The sequence below is a fragment of the Adiantum capillus-veneris genome, chromosome 22 (genome assembly GCF_014529385.1).
Source record: "Adiantum capillus-veneris isolate H3 chromosome 22, ASM1452938v2, whole genome shotgun sequence".
Lineage (NCBI taxonomy): Eukaryota > Viridiplantae > Streptophyta > Polypodiopsida > Polypodiales > Pteridaceae > Adiantum > Adiantum capillus-veneris.
The window spans coordinates 110,947,688-110,964,873 of NC_140952.1; the positions used below are offsets into that span (position 1 = coordinate 110,947,688).

The window sequence follows — 17,186 nt, forward strand, 5'->3', positions numbered from 1 at the left end:
TATAAATGCTACACTAGAAAAGATTGAATGATATTTTTATTGTCCAAAGGTGCGTAAAGATAAGTACCACTATGTTACTAAATGTGTTGTATGTCCAAAAGGTCCCTCATGATAAGTAACAAGGTCTAATCATATCGTTGCCTATTCCTGACGCACGGAGGATAAAAGTATGCATTTTGTCAAACAAGGAGCGACAAAAGATAGTTGACTAAGCCAAAGTGAAGGAGCCGAAACAAATCCTTTTGCATCAATTCAAGAACGAAACAAAGAAGCAAGCAAGGCAATACTTTCTGAAGTTGAAGGATCGACGGACAAATGAAGCTACTTGGGTGGACGAGGAATTTTTCATCGACTATCTAGATTTTCTAGCCTCATACAAGGAGGCCGTGCAGCTTGGTACCTGTACCTCACTTTAAGAAGGAGGAGATGTCACATGCGCATGGCTATACGTGCCATGTGGACAAGCTTCATCAACTTCCAAAGACAATATGTACATATCTCTAGACATGAGTGTCTAGAATCCTAGGAGGATTTGTACCAACAATTTTGTGAGCCTCCTTGCAGGACCTGCATGTCCAAACTAGCCTATTAGATTAGGTTTTTTGGTTTTGGAATCTTCTTGCAAAAATGGTTTGTAAACGATTTTTTAACATATATTATTACTCTTCCGTGGACATCTGACATGACATGCACGTAGGTCTAGGCTAGAGGATTGTGTCGGTCCAATACTTTTGCCAAATGATTCACTAATTGTCACGTGACACATCCAACCCTATGTGTCCGTGGACAAGCTACAGCATGACCAGGGTTCAGTTCAGTCAAGTCAGTCTAGAATAGGAAGTTTTCTGGAACTTTTAGGAGTGTGTTCGCAAACCGTGCATGCCCAGACACTTAGGGTAGATGCATATCCTCTGGTTGCACACAACATGATCATCAACATTACCATCAGAATCCATCAGGAGCAGTTTCCGGTGCATAAAACCTATTTTCCCTATTTTTGACATTTTTCACTTATTTATTAAGTGACCTTTGTTGGGAACTAGGTAGGGCAATTTCGCTAAAGTAATATATAAGCAAACCTAGGGCTAGTACTAACTGGCAGAAGAGGAGAAAGTGCATCGGGCAATTAATTTGAAGCAGGCTTCTCTCTCCCCCTCTCTACAAGAACAACCCCCCATCAGCCTGGCGTTTTTCAACACTTGAACTCCAACGACTTCAGCCCAACCTTTGGCGATTTCAGTAGCGTTTTGCATCAGTGATTCAGCCTCAAGCCAACGTTTTCAGTAGGGAAATTCAACAAGAAAAGGACGAGCAGGACAATGTTTTTGCAGCAGCACTTCAGTACCATCAGGATAGCGTTTTTGCAGCAGCGTTTCAGCAATACCAGACCAATGTTTTCAACACTAATTCAAAGAACAAAACAACATCAAGATCAATGTTTTTCTACGCAATTATAGTCAGCCAATCAGCGTTTTCTGTCAACAGCCAATTAGCGTTTTTAGGAAGAGCAAGCAGTCAAGCGTTACCAACCTTCAATGTTAGGTGCAACAGAATGATTTTTTGCACTTTGCTCAAGATGAGTGCTCCGAACTATGCTCAAGGGTTCCTTTTAGTGCTTATGGAAGGTAGAGCCTTCCGTTCTTAATGAAAAGTGCTTTCATCACAAACAAAGTGAATGGACACTGTGCGTGCAAGTGTATGAGACTGAGAGATAGAGAGAGAAGAGAGATACGACACCAAAGACGTAAAATCATCCTCCGAAGGTCCCACTCTCGTTGGCGAGAATGGTCTACTATTGATTGCACAAAGTGGTACAATGTGGATGTAATGTGCAACTTGGAACTATGCCGATGACGACGATGGTGATGACGAAGTCGACCTAAGGGCTGAAATCTGCAATCTTTCTATCTACTGTCCAAAAACGCTATGGGTTGAAATCTGCAAATCTTCTATCTGCTAAATTCTAACTCTATGTCGGTGACGATGTCGATGGCGATGATGCGACGACGACGCACTGAAAATGCAAATGCTGAAATCTGTGTTTTTCGAGTTGAAACTGTAAACCTTGCAAAAACTGACCGTGCGGCGAGGAACTGCTCTGCGGGAGGGTGATATCTGTGAGGTTCGGGACTTGATCTGCGATTTCTAACTGCTGAAAACTGAAAACGCTGGTCCTAGGGCTGATTCTGTTGCGACAGATCTGCAAAACGCTGAAGTTGCTGGAAGATGCAAAAACGCTAGGGCTGAAAATGGAGTTTCTGTCGCCGAGGTTTTGCAAATGCAAAAACGCTAGGCTGATCTATTGTGGTCTTGTCGCCAGGGATCTGCAAGGGCAAAACGCTAGCTGATCTGCTGTGTCTTGTCCAAAAACGCTAGCCAAACTGCTGAGGAGCAAAAACGCTAGAAGCCTTTGGGGTCCTGTTGAGAAGGTGCTTGTTGAGCGGTGCTCTTGCTGCCTCTTCTGCCATTGAGTGCTAACTTGGGTTTGCTTATATACAAACTTAGCAAAATTGCCCTACCTACTTTTCTTGGAAAGTCACTTAAAAATAATAAGTGAAAAATGTCAAAAATAGAAAAAATAAGTTAAATGCACTGGAAATTCCCCTAACTGATTTGATGGATCCTGATGGGAATGCTAATGATCATGCTGTGTGCAACAAGAGGATATGCATCTATGCTAAGTGACTAGACATGCACGGTCTACGAATAGACTCACAAAAGTGCCAGATCACTTCTAATCTAGACTGAGTGGACTGATTGAACCCTGATCATATTGTAGCTTGTCCACGGACACATAGGGTTCGATGTGTCACGTGACATCCCCTCCTTTTCAAAGTGAGGTACTCGTACCAAACTGTATGGCGTCGAGAGAGATCACCAATAGCATCTGGAATCCTGGAAGAGACTCTTCGCCGACCCACTCGGATGTGTGGGTCGTGCGGTACTTGAACTTCATAAAGGTCTGCTACGCTTGCTTCTTTGGGCCGCGCCGAAAGCTACACAAAGTCTTTTGTGGCTCCTTCGATGCTTCAATTTCGTCGAGAGTCATGCTTCTTGGTTCTTCAAGAATCTCCATGGCTGAAAATTCCTGAAACAACCTCCAACACAAAAACATGAACATACCTATTCCATGTAAAGTGACTATAAAAAATCGTGTCTTCCTCAAAGACTGTGCAGGCAATGTAGATGAACAAAGAGACGGAGTGTCAAACCATTCACCACACACATGCAAACAATGAAATCGAATCTTTCTCTTTTGATCTAGAGCAATCAACTATGGCAATTCACTACGGAAATGCCAATGCTTGGTGCTCATACTGTCATGTGCTCGTTCTACGAATGTGTCATGCCAAGGAAGAGACATGGAATGTGACTTCCTTACATACATACTTTTCAACTTTTTATGAAAAATCCGCATACATACGTGCTCATTCATGAGTGAAACGTGCTCAACGTACAATATGCCATGCCTAGGAAAATGGATCACATAAAGACGTTGAATAAAATACACGAAACGATCATGAATGAAACATTCGAACAATGCGTGCGTATCAATCATGCGAACACATAATACTTCCGGTGTGGGTTCTTTGGACCTAGGCTCGAGAGTAAAGATCGATCCTTCCTGAATGATCGAATCGTCCTGTGAGGGTTCTTTGCACCTCGACTCGAAAGCCAAAATCGGATCTTCGTGATTGATCAAATTTACAACGAGGTTAGCTTCGCTAGAAAAAGCATCCACTAACACGCCATCCTTGTGAACAATCACATCTTCTTCATGCAACTCATCATGCTTGTGAGAAATCATATCTTGATCATGCAAATCATCATGCTTGTGAGAAATCACATCTTGATCATGCAAATCATCATGCTTAACTTTATCATTCAATTCATCATACTTATCATCATGTAAATTATTGTCAACCAAATCATCATGCAAATCATTGTCATTCAAATCATCATGCAAATCATGGGTGTCTTGCTTAGGAGAAGAAGAGACTGAGAGAGTCTCCTTTTCCTGATTCTCTTGCATCTGTGCCTGAACTTGAGAAAAGAGTCGCAAGAACTCTTGCATTCTTGCATTGTTCTCGCGATCAAATCTTGCTTCTCTTTCTTTGTTCCCGCGTGCTTCTCTTGCTTTGGCTGCCAAGCGTGCTTGCTCGCTCTCACGTGCTATGGCTTCCATTCTTTCTTGGTATTTGCGCTCTATGGCTGCTATTCTTTCTTCGCTTTCTAACGTCCTTTCCATCATCCTCTTGTCGAAAGCCTCCATAAGAGTTAGTGCAATCCTTGTCGTAGATGGAAAAGGGGGAGGGTCGGAAAAACCTCCTGGTGGGGAGAGATCTTCTACGCCTCTCTCATGCTCATCACCTCAAAGCGAAGCATTTCGCTTCGAGTGATGACCATTCTAAAGTCGTGGGTTCTTGTTGGTTCTTGTGGAATCTTGTGGTCTTGGGTTCTTAAGTTCACGAGGAACTTGGATTCTTGAGGGTCTTGAGGTTCTTGAGGTTCTTGGGATTCTTGAGGTTTTCTTGCGCTTGCAAACCGTGTTTGAGAAGGATCTTCTCTTCACCCGAGTTCTACTCCTTTCCACGGGCGCACCCCTTGGCAGCCTTGCGCTCACACCAAGGTTGCTTTTTTCCACCTCATGTCGATTGGCCGGCCCCTAAGTGCACGATCCGCTCTCAATGAGTGAAAAGAGACACAAGGGGAGGCTGGACAAGCACTTCTTTCTTGAGTTTCCTGTCACTCTTCAAAACCACGATTAGGACTCGACACGCCCAAGCGAACTTGGGTTCGTGCGACCGCAACAAGCAAAAAGAAATTCTTGTGATTCTTGTGGTTGTTTCCTTGAGTGATACAGAACACTGTCAAAGCTCTGATACCAATGTTAGGTGCAACGGAATGATTGTTTGCGCTTTGCTCAAGATGAGTGCTCCAAACTGTGCTCAAGGGTTCCTTTTAGTTCTTATGGAAGGTAGAGCCTTCCGTTCTTAATGGAAAGTGCTTTGATCACAAACAAGTGAATGGACATTGTGCGTGCAAGTGTATGAGACTGAGAGATAGAGAGAGAAGAGAGATACGACACCAGAGACGTTATAAAATCCTCCTCCAAAGGCCCCACTCTCGTTGGCGAGAATGGTCTACTATTGATTGCACAAAGTGGTACAATGTGGATGCAATGGAGTGATGCAACTTGGGACTATGCCGATGACAACGACAGTGATGACGAAGTCGACCTAAGGACTGAAGTCTGCAATCTTTCTATCTGCTGTCCAAAAATGCTATGGACTGAAATCTGCAAATCTTCTATCTGCTAAATTTTGACTCTATGTCGATGGCGATGATGCAACCACGACGCGCTGAAAACGCAGATGCTGAAATCTGCATTTTCCGAGCTGAAACTGTAAGCCTTGCAAAAACTGACCGTGCGGCGATAAACTGCTGCGGAAAGGTGAGATCTGCGAGGTTCGGGACTTGATCTACGATTTCTAACTGCTAAAAACTGAAAATGCTAGTCCTAGAGCTGATTCCGTTGCGATAGATCTGCAAAAACGCTGAGGTTGCTAGCAGATGCAAAAACGCTAGGGCTGAAAATGGTGTTTCTGTCACCGAGGTTCTGCAAATGCAAAAACACTAGGCTGATCTGTTGTGGTCTTGTCGCCAGGGATCTGCAAGGACAAAACGCTGGCTTATCTGTTATGTCTTGTCCAAAAACACTAGCCAAGCTGCTGAGGAGCAAAAATGCTAGAAGCCTTTGGGGTCCTACTGAGAAGGTGCCTGTTGAGCAGTGCTCCTGCTGCCTCTTCTGCCATTGAGTGCTAACTTAGGTTTGCTTATATACAAACTTAGCAAAATTGCCCTAGTTCTCTGGACCTCGAATCGAAAGCCAAGATCGGTTCTTCGTGATTGATCGAATCTACAACGAGGTTAGCTTCGCTAGAAAAATCATCCACTAACACACCATCCTTGTGAACAATCACATCTTCTTCATGCAACTCATCATGCTTGTGAGAAATCACATCTTGATCATGCAAATCATCATGCTTGTGAGAAATCACATCTTGATCATGCAAATCATCATGCTTGTCTTTATCATTCAATTCATCATGCTTATCATCATGCAAATCATTGTCAACCAAATCATCATGCAAATCATGTGTGTCTTGCTTAGGAGAAGAAGAGACTGAGAGAGTCTCCTTTTCCTGATTCTCTTGCATCTGTGCCTGAACTTGAGAAAAGAGTCGCAAGAACTCTTGCATTCTTGCTTTGTTCTCGCGATCAAATCTTGCTTCTCTTTCTTTGTTCTCGCGATCATAATTTGCTTCTCTTGCTTTGGCTTCCAAGCGTGCTTGCTCGCTCTCACGCACTATGGCTGCCATTCTTTCTTGGTATTTGCGGTCTATGGTTGCTATTCTTTCTTCGCTTTCTAACGTCCTATCCATCATCCTCTTGTCGAAAGCCTTCATAGGAGTTAGTGTAATCCTTGTCCTAGATGGAAAAGAGGGAGGGTCGGAAAAACCTCCTAATGGGGAAAATTCTTCTTCGCCTCTCTCATGCTCATCACCTCCAAGCGAAGTATCTATTCCGCTTCGAGTGATGAACATTCTGAAGTTGTGGGTTCTTGTGGGTTCTTGTGGAATCTTGTGGTCTTGGGTTCTTAAATTCATGAGGAACTTGGGTTCTTGAGGGTCTTGAGGTTCTTGGGGTTCTTGAGGTTTTCTTTCGCTTGCAAACCCTGTTTGAGAAGGATCTTCTCTTCACTCGAGTTCTACTCCTTTCCGCGGGCGCACCCCTTGGCAACCTTGCGCTCACACCAAGGCTGCTTTTTCCCACCTCACGTCGATTGGCCGGCCGCTAAGTGCACGGTCCGCTCTTAATGAGTGAAAAGAGACACAAGGGGAGGCTCAACAAGCCCTTCTTTCTTGGGTTTCCTATCACTCTTCAAAACCACGATTAGGACTCGACACGCCCAAGTAAACTTGGGTTCGTGCGACCGCAACAAGCAAAAATAAATTCTTGTGGTTCTTTCCTTGAGTGATACACTACCAAAGCTCTGATACCAATGTTAGGTGCAGCGGAATGATTATTTGCGCTTTGCTCAAGATGAGTGCTCCGTACTGTGCTCAAGGGTTTCTTTTAGTTCTTATGGAAGGTAGAGCCTTCCGTTCTTAATGGAAAGTGCTTTGATCGCAAACAAAGTGAATGGACATTGTGCGTGCAAGTGTATGAGACTGAGAGGTAGAGAGAGAAGAGAGATACGACACCATAGACGTTGTAAGATCGTCCTCTGAAGGTCCCACTCTCGTTGGCGAGAATGGTCTACTATTGATTGCACAGAGTGGTACAATGCGGATACAATGGACTGATGAAACTTGGGACTATGCCGATGACGACGATGGTGATGACGAAGTCGACCTAAGGGCTGAAATCTGCAATCTTTCTATTTACTGTCCAAAAACGCTATGGGCTGAAATTTGCAAATCTTCTATCTGCTGAATTCTAACTCTATGTCGGTGACGATGTCGATGGCGACGATGCGGCGACGACGCGCTGAAAACGAAGATGCTGAAATCTGCGTTTTTCGGGCTGAAACTGTAAACCTTGCAAAAACTGACCGTGCGGCAAGGAACTGCTGTGGGAAGGTGAGATCTGCGAGGTTCGGGACTTGATCTGCGATTTCTAACTGCTCAAAACTGAAAACGCTGGTCCTAGGGCTGATTCTGTTGCAATAGATCTGCAAAACGCTGAAGTTGCTGGCAGATGGAAAAAAGCTAGGGCTGAAAATGGTGTTTCTGTCGCCGAGGTTCTACAAATGCAAAAACGCTAGGCTGATCTGCTGTGGTCTTGTCACCAGGGATCTGCAAGGGCAAAATGCTGGCTGATCTGCTGTGTCTTGTCCAAAAACGCTAGCCACGCTGCTGAGGAGCAAAAATGTTAGAAGTTTGGGGTCCTGCTGAGAAGGTGTCTGTTGAGCGGTGCTCCTGCTGCCTCTTCTGCCATTGAGTGCTAACCTGGGTTTGCTTATATACAAACTTAGCAAAATTGCCCTACCTACTTTTATTGGAAAGTCACTTAAAAATAATAAGTGAAAAATGTCAAAAATAGGAAAAATAGGCTAAATGCACTGAAAATTCCCCTAATTGATTGTGATGGATTCTTATGGGAATGCTGATGATCATGCTGTGTGCAACCAAAGGATATGCATCTATGCTAAGTGACTGGGCATGCACCGTCTACGAATAGACTCACAAAAGTCCCAGATCACTTCTAATCTAGACTGACTCGACTGACTGAACCCTAATCATGTTGTAGCTTGTCCACGGACACATAGGGTTGGATGTGTCACGTGACATCCCTCCTTTTCAAAGTGAGGTACTGGTACCGAACTGTATGGCGGCGAGGGAGATCGCCAATATCATTCGAAATGTTGGAAGGGACTCTTCGCCGGCCCACTAGGATGTGTGGGTTGTGCGGTACTTGAACTTCATAAAGGTCTACAACGCTTGCTTCTTTGGGGCGGGCAGAAAGCGAGACAGTCTTTTATGGCTCCTTCGATGCTTCAATTTCGTCCAGAGTCATGCTTCTTGCTTCTTCAAGAATCTCCATGGCTGAAAATTCCTGAAACAACTTCCAACACAAAAACATGAACATACATATTCCATGTAAAGTGGCTTAAAAAATTGTGTCTTCCTCAAAGACTGTGCGGGCAATGTAGATGAACAAAGAGACGGAGTGCCAAACCGTTCACCACACACATGCAAACAATGAGATCGAATCTTTCTCTTCTGATCTAGAGAAATCAACTGTGGCAATTCACTACGGAAATGCCCATGCTTGGTGCTCACACTGTCATGTGCTCGTTCTACAAATGTGTCATGCCAAGGAACAGACATGGAATGTGACTTCCTTACATACATACTTTTCAGCTTTTCATGAAAAATCCGCATACATACGTGATCATTCATGAGTGAAACATGCTCAGCGTACAATATGTCATGCCTAGGAAAAGGGATCACATAGAGACGTTGACTAAAATACAGGTAACGATCACGAATAAAATATTCGAACAATGCGTGCGTATCAATCATGCGAACACATAATACTTCCTATGAGGGTTCTTGGACCTAAGCTCGAGAGCCAAGATCGATCCTTCCTGAATGATCGAATCGTCCTGTGGGGGTGCTTTGGACCTCGACTCGAAAGCCAAGATCAGTTCTTCGTGATTGATCGAATCTACAACGAGGTTAGCTTTGCTAGAAAAAGCATCTAACACATCATCCTTGTGAACAATCACATCTTCTTCATGCAACTCATCATTGTGAGAAATCACAACTTGATCATGCAAATCATAATGCTTGTGAGAAATCACATCTTGATCATGCAAATCATTATGCTTGTCTTTATCATTTAATTCATCATGCAAATCATTGTCAACGAAATCATCATGCAAATAATTGTCATTCAAATCATGTGTGTCTTGCTTAGGAGAAGAAGAGACTGAGAAAGTCTCCTTTTGCTGATTCTCTTGCATCTGTGCCTGAACTTGAGAAAAGAATCGCAAGAACTCTTGCATTCTTGCTTTGTTCTCGCGATCAAATCTTGCTTCTCTTTCTTTGTTCCGCGATCAAATTTTGCTTCTCTTGCTTTGGCTTCCAAGCGTGCTTGCTCACTCTCACGCGCTATGGCTGCCATTCTTTCTTGGTATTTGCGCTCTATGGCTGCTATTCTTTCTTCGCTTTGTAACTTCTTGTCCATCATCCTCTTGTCGAAAGTCTCCATAGGAGTTAGTGCAATCCTTGTCGTAGATGGAAAAGGGGGAGAGTCGGAAAAACCTCCTAATGGGGAAAATTCTTCTTCGCCTCTCTCATGCTCATCACCTCCAAGCGACGTATCTATTCCGCTTCGAGTGATGACCATTCTGAAGTTGTGGGTTCTTGTGGGTTCTTGTGGAATCTTGTGGGCTTGGGTTCTTAAGTTCACGAGGAACTTGGGTTCTTAGGGTTCTTGAGGTTTTCTTTCGCTTGCAAACCCTGTTTGAGAAGGATCTTCTCTTCACCCGAGTTCTACTCCTTTCTGTGGGCGCACCCCTTGGCAGCCTTGCGCTCACACCAAGGTTGCTTTTTCCCACCTCACGTCGATTGGCCGGCCGCTAAGTGCACGGTCCGCTCTCAATGAGTGAAAAGAGACACAAGGGGAGGCTCGACAAGCCCTTCTTTCTTGGGTTTCCTGTCACTCTTCAAAACCACGATTAGGACTCGACACGCCCAAGCGAACTTGGGTTCGTGCGACCGCAACAAGCAAAAATAAATTCTTGTGGTTCTTTCCTTGAGTGATACACTACCAAAGCTCTGACACCAATGTTAGGTGCAGCGGAATGATTGTTTGCGCTTTGCTCAAGATGAGTGCTCAAAACTGTGCTCCAGGGTTTCTTTTAGTTCTTATGGAAGGTAGAGCCTTCCGTTCTTAATGGAAAGTGCTTTGATCACAAACAAAGTGAATGGACACTGTGCGTGCAAGTGTATGAGACTGAGAGATAGAGAGAGAAGAGAGATACGACACCATAGACGTTGTAAGATCGTCCTCCGAAGGTCCCACTCTCGTTGGCGAGAATGGTCTACTATTGATTGCACAAAGTGGTACAATGCGGATACAATGGACTGATGAAACTTGGGACTATGCCGATGACGACGATGGTGATGACGAAGTCGACCTAAGGGCTGAAATCTGCAATCTTTCTATCTGCTGTCCAAAAACGCTATGGGCTGAAATTTGCAAATCTTCTATCTGCTGAATTCTAACTCTATGTCGGTGACGATGTCGATGGCGACGATGCGGCGACGACGCGCTGAAAACGCAGATGTTGAAATCTGCGTTTTCCGGGCTGAAACTGTAAACCTTGCAGAAATTGACCGTGCGGCGAGGAACTGTTGCGAAAAGGTGAGATCTGCGAGGTTCGGGACTTGATCTCCGATTTCTAATTGTTGAAAACTGAAAACACTGGTCCTAGGGCTGATTCTGTTACGATAGATCTGCAAAACGCTGAGGTTGCTGGCAGATGCAAAAATGCTAGGGCTGAAAATGGTGTTTCTGTCGCCGAGGTTCTGCAAATGCAAAAACGCTAGGCTGATCTGCTGTTGTCTTGTCGCCAGGAATTTGCAAGGGCAAAACGCTGGCTGATCTGCTGTGTCTTGTCCAAAAACGCTAGCCAAGCTGCTGAGGAGGAAAAACGCTAGAAGCCTTTGGGGTCCTGCTGAGAACATGCCTGTTGAGCGGTGCTCCTGCTGCCTCTTCTGCCATTGAGTGCTAACTTGGGTTTTCTTATATACAAACTTAGCAAAATTGCCCTACGTACTTTTATTGGAAAGTCGCTTAAAAATAATAAGTGAAAAATGTCAAAAATAGGAAAAATAGACTAAATGCACTGGAAAATTCCGCTAACTGATTCTGATGGATTCTAATGGTAATGCTGATGATCATGCTGTGTGAAACCAGAGGATATGCATCTAAGCTAAGTGATTGGGCATGCACGGTCTACGAATAGACTGACAAAAGTGCCAGATCACCTCTAATCTAGATTGACTGGACTGACTGAACCCTGATCATGTTGTAGCTTGTCCACGGACACATAGGGTAGGATGTGTCACGTGACATTCAAGGCCACAGCAGCAGATAGAGGTCGTCATCATGGTCACCATTGAACATTCAGTGTCCCGCATTAGCATCACTTAGCTTCGCATCTACACTTATACCAGATTTGTGCAATCAATAGCGTAGACCTCTCTCGCCATCGAGAGAGGAGCCCTTGGAGGAGGTTTTAGCAACTTCCCGGTGTCGTATTCTTCTCTCTCTATCTCTCAGTCTCAGCACCTTCACTCACAGTGTTCATCCACTTTGTTTGTGATCACTTGCACTCTCTCGTTAAAGAACGGAAGGCTCTCGCTTTTCTAAGTAAAAGTAACCTTGAGCACAATTCGAAGCACACATCTTGAGCAAAGTTCAACATTCACTTCCGCTGCACCTTACACTAATCAGTGAGTTATGGCCATTCTACAACTTGAAACTCATAATTGTGCACATTTGCACATTTTTTCCACCTTGGCACATTTTCCAATTCTATCACCCAAGAAGTTTGTATAAAAGAAGCACGAAGTGTGAGTGCACAAATGCAGTGCATGTGCGGAGATTGAGAAGGGAGGAGAGAGAGAGAGTACACAGGATGTGGGTGGAGCTCCCAAATCTCACTGTATGAGCACTATGTGAGAATGAGTGAAAGCTCCTTATTATTTGTATGTATAGAGAATAAGGAGATAAATGTGGGTGGTCGGACACTGGCCGGCAGACAACACGAGCAAAGCACGGTGAGGCACACCGCCTTTACCTAACATTCTTCCACTAAAGGCTGTGTGACAATAAGTGGCGAGAAGACTAGCCTACAACTAGTATATACAAGAGGTGAGAGAAGACGGCTCTCAACCTATGTCCACTCGCTCACTCTGTAACTGCTCTAGTATAGATGCAACGTGCATACCACTAGGGCTAGAGCTACGGACACTGCTGATGCAAGTATCAAGTGACGACCTGCATGGCTCCACAATGCACAATGCCAGTGTCAATCATCACACGAATGACAACTCCCACTGCAAATGCACCAACCGCATAAGCAAACCAAGTCTCGAAACCAAAAGGTCAGACATGAGAGACCCGAAAGCCGACAAAACATGCACTATGTGTGCCAACCTATCCCTATCAGCAACCTCAATGCCATATGCATCCTCGTCAGGAACCACTTGACTATGCATCACCATGTCAGTATCGTCTGGCAAAGGCATATCTGTTGAGAATGATTGCAAAACCGAAAAATCAGTACCACTGCAATTACACGCAGCTGTCTGAAGGACACTGTCGCCCTTAAATGTATCAAACTTATCATAGAACAATGCATCGGTCTTTGGCTCAACTGATATCACCTCAAATGATGACTGGCCAAGCTGTGCATCCCCATAGATGCCACTACTGTCTGCATGAACGTCACCATAAGACAAATGCACAACCTGCTCTCCATGCAACACATCCGCAAAAGAGACACGCCTCGTCTCTCGCTCCAAACATGGCTGCAAATACACAGAGACTACACTACCTCGTGTGTCAAAAATATGCAAAGGGTATACTAGACCACTCCTAGCACCTCTGGCTATCACCAGTGATCCCCTATGCATCTCAAATGATCGCTCTCCAAGCAGTACACAATATTCACTACTCTGCAAATGACGCACTGAAATGAGACTCTGGCTGAGTCTTGGTACATAACTTACATCTCGTAGTGTAAGCAATGCACCGCTAGGCAAGGACATGCATGCATCTCCAGCACCCTCTATGTCATATGCTGAACCATCAACAAACTGCACACAACCAAGTCTCCCACTAGAGAAAGAGCAAAACAAATCACGACGTGGCGTCACGTGAAAAACTACATGCTCATCTAGTAGAAAACGCGTAGACAATGTGCTATCCCAAAACACAAAGTAGTCTGAAGACAAGGTAGACTCAAAAGTGACATGCTCGTCACATGCATACTCTCTAGCATCTTCCCTCATAGTAGCACCATGCATCTGCCTCTTCCGCTGTCTCATATGCCTGAAGCGACGACGCCTAATATGTCCATTGTGGCCGCAGTGCCAACATGTTAGTCGCGATCGTGAGCGAGAGCCGCCTCTAACCTGAATCGTCTCCATATTCATGCCAAAACTATGGCAAACAAAGTGGGAGGTAATTCGACCACTACACAACGCTCAAAAGCATGATCAGTCGCATCAAAGTCGATTCTCACATATGCATAAAAGAACTCCACAATCTGCAAACTCTACAAGCATAAACTTCGAGAGACTACTCAACCGAGCGTAAAGCACATAACTATATATGCAAGTAGAGAGCAAACTAGCTCAAAACGCGTTTCACACGAGAAACTGACTGCAAATGTCTGCAAAAACCTGTGAAAAATGTGACTAGCATGTATTGTAGCCACACAAGCATACGTAGATTCTCACTTCTGTGAGAGTGGGTACATGAATACCAAGCCGTGTCCAAATTGACAAAACCTGTCAAAGTGAGAGTAAACACTCGATCACTGTCTAGGTGGGAATATATCGACCACTATATCATCAGAGAGCAGAGTGCAAATACACATATCATGGCGAGAAATCTTGAAAACAATCCAACAAAGTTTCCCATGGAAACTGAGCAAAAACTCAAAAAATCTCACCAAATACGCATGACAATAGACACTGTCTCAGTAGCAAAATCCACAAATGGTCTATATGCAATGCCAAGAGCCTGGCAAATTGGCTTACTCTTGACTGAGTAGCTCTATGGAAGTGTACCTGTAAACTTGCGAGCTGCGAGCTATGGCTAACTCAAACTGTATCTGCATAATGTATACATAGCATGAAACTGCACAAATCCGTACTAAAAAAGTTCTCTGAAATACCCCACACAGTCAAACAATGCGCATAAAACCGCATCCGAATATGTACAATCCGAAAGTCGCATCCCAACTTGCATACGCAAAAACAAGATGAATTCTCTCTCAATAGCATCACAGTGTGTCATACATAGCCAAAGATGCAAACCGCATCACTCTCTCTCTACACTATAGGAATCAAACTGCAAAATCTCGATATGTCGTGATTGTTGACAGGCTGTTGCAGAAAATTCAACGCTCAAAATTTCAAAAATATGATCTGACCAACACGTCTGGAACATGCCAAAACCTCAGGGTAGACTCCTGGATTACATGTATCTGAATCCAACTGTAAGAGATATGCCAAAAACCTCTGTTTTCGACCAAAAAACGCAACATAGATTTGTTGCTATTGCATCTGCTGTAATTCAAAGCGAATTTCAAAAAATGGACATCACCTCGCGTCGGGAATGTGTCAAAACCCCAATCTAGACTCCTGGACCATATCCATCCGACTTCACGCGACGGAGATATGCAAAAAACATTGTTTCGAGAGCCAAAAACAGCAAAAACAAGCTGCAACACTTCTTATTCCTGCTCTTTTTCTGCAAAATTCAGCAATGGCTTGCTACACAATCTCTATACAAGCTGAATATACATGCCTAAGCTGAGATCTAACATCGTCAAGTCGTATCCACCGCCGCGGAGCTCAAGCTGCCACAACTGAGCTCCGTCGCTTCCATCCTGTCGGGAAGCCGTCGCACGCGCGTCGCCAAAGCTCTGATACCAATTGTGAGTGCGCGAATGCAATGCGCGTGCGGAGAGAGAGAGAGAGAGAGAGAGAGAGAGAGAGAGAGAGAGAGAGAAGGATGTGGGTGGAGCTCCCAAATCTCACTCTATGAGCACTATGTGAGAATGAGTGAGAGCTCCTTATTCTTTGTATGTATAAAGAATAGAGAGATAAATGTGGGCGGCCAGACACTGGCCGACAGACACGGTGAGACACACCGCCTTTTCCGAACACGAAGACCAACAAATTTCTATAAGCTTAAAGTGTCAATTCTAGACGAGTCTAGCATTTCTATCTCTTGCAATCCCTTGGCGTTTTGCTCCACACCACAGTCATCTGCTAAATCAGCCAACGTTTTGGAGTTTGAGCCCATTTTCTTGTCAAAAGAGCCTCGCATCCAATAACACTAGATCCTTGATGCAGCCCGAATCTTTCGACAGCCCATCGAGCCTCTTCTAGCCATTTCTTGATCGCATCAAAGGCTCCCATCATTGTCTATCATCTACTCCATCATCAGATGTGGATTCAACCTCGTTGAGCGTGTCAAATCTGCTGCATTTTTGTAACCCGATCTGCATTTTTGCAACCAACCATTAGTCCTTCATTTCTCTCACATTAAGAGCACAAATCACCCCCTTGGTGGCTATCTGCAATCCCACATCGAGACGGATCCAAAAGATGCATCAAATCAATCCGAAGGTGCTTCATTTTGAAAAGTTACTGCGATGATATTCCCCATTCGAGTCAATAGAATCTACATTTGAGGTATCGACTGTGTGTACAGTCCCTTTATCCGATCAAAAAAATAATGCAATGACAATGGTGTGGGGGGCCATTCATAGTGTTGGTTAGGACTCAATCGAGTGTCATTCTCTTTCTCTCTCTACCTCTACACATCTCTACCTCTCTCTCATTCTCTACAAGAAACCATCATTCGTGTTAAGTAGCAGCATTCAAGCAAGAAAAGAATTCAAGATTTGTGAAAGTGTAAAGTCTAGCTCTTGTCAACCATTTCAATTCTGCTACACCTGACAGGCAACCAAGGGCTACACGATAAGTACAACCTATCATCTTTGCTCTCTCCGTATCAGCTCTCTCACTCTGTAAATGCAATCCACCCATTCCAAAACCTTCTTGAACACTTCAGAGCTCACATTTGACATGCATACAACTCATGACCATAGCCGCCTGCTTCATGCAACAAGCATCTTAAAGAGACATCCACTGTCATTGTCCACCCACAGCCACATCAAACAGCCACAAGCATATACTCCTCTGCTAATCCAATGTCAGACAAGTGATTCATTGGTCGATATACACTTTCCAACCAAAGATACTCATTCTAAAGTTCACAAGCCATCATTTCCTAGCTTCTCTAGATTCCAACCATTCATACAAATGAAATCATAATCCAAAGCTTCTGCGTGAGGATAAGCAACCTTCAACACAAGATGTATCAAGATTTTAAGGTAGTAATGGTTTCCATTTCCTTTGGCCTCCATAGCACATCACAAGTGCAAAGCATGTTTGGTTGAAAGGCATTCTTGGCTTGATGCATAGTCACTAGAGACACGTCCCAAGGAGTGGGGACGAGAGATGGGGCTCAAATGGATTTTTAATGTAAAAAAGAGGGCAGGACGGCAAGTGGGGACAAGATGCCCAAAAATGGACATTTCCTGTGACTATGGCTTGATAACGTCCTATGTACTTCGACAATGACATGGAGCATGGGTTTGTTGTTGCGTGCCAGTCCATGTCATGCCATCATTTCTATGTAAAGTCCCCAAAAATAAGGCTCTCTTTATTATCCCCAAAGCTCCATCAAGTGATACACTACCAAAGAAAAAGCCTAAAATGCACAGGAGGAGGAGGAGATTACCAAAGCCAGAGTTGATAGAAAGCTCAAAAGGGAGAGTAAAAGAAAAGAAGTCCTAG

The 17,186-nt window shown here is 44.2% G+C and overlaps 1 protein-coding gene across 8 annotated transcripts in view; it reads right to left on the reverse strand.

Moving 5' to 3' along the window:
• The window catches only part of LOC147430014 (uncharacterized), a 104,572-nt gene that overhangs the window by 82,162 nt on the left and 5,224 nt on the right, over positions 1–17,186 (reverse strand). Inside the window, exon 3 of one of the 8 annotated variants that reach the window (XM_086496212.1) lies at positions 2,601–3,088. The exons of 6 other annotated variants lie outside the window; for them this stretch is intronic. In XM_086496212.1, coding sequence (XP_086352338.1) covers positions 3,046–3,088 — 43 coding nt within the window. In that variant the 3' untranslated portion in view covers positions 2,601–3,045. Of the gene's footprint in view, positions 1–2,600; positions 3,089–8,279; positions 8,623–17,186 lie in introns of those variants that run through there. One more of the 8 variants, XM_086496213.1, reaches the window with a different exon arrangement.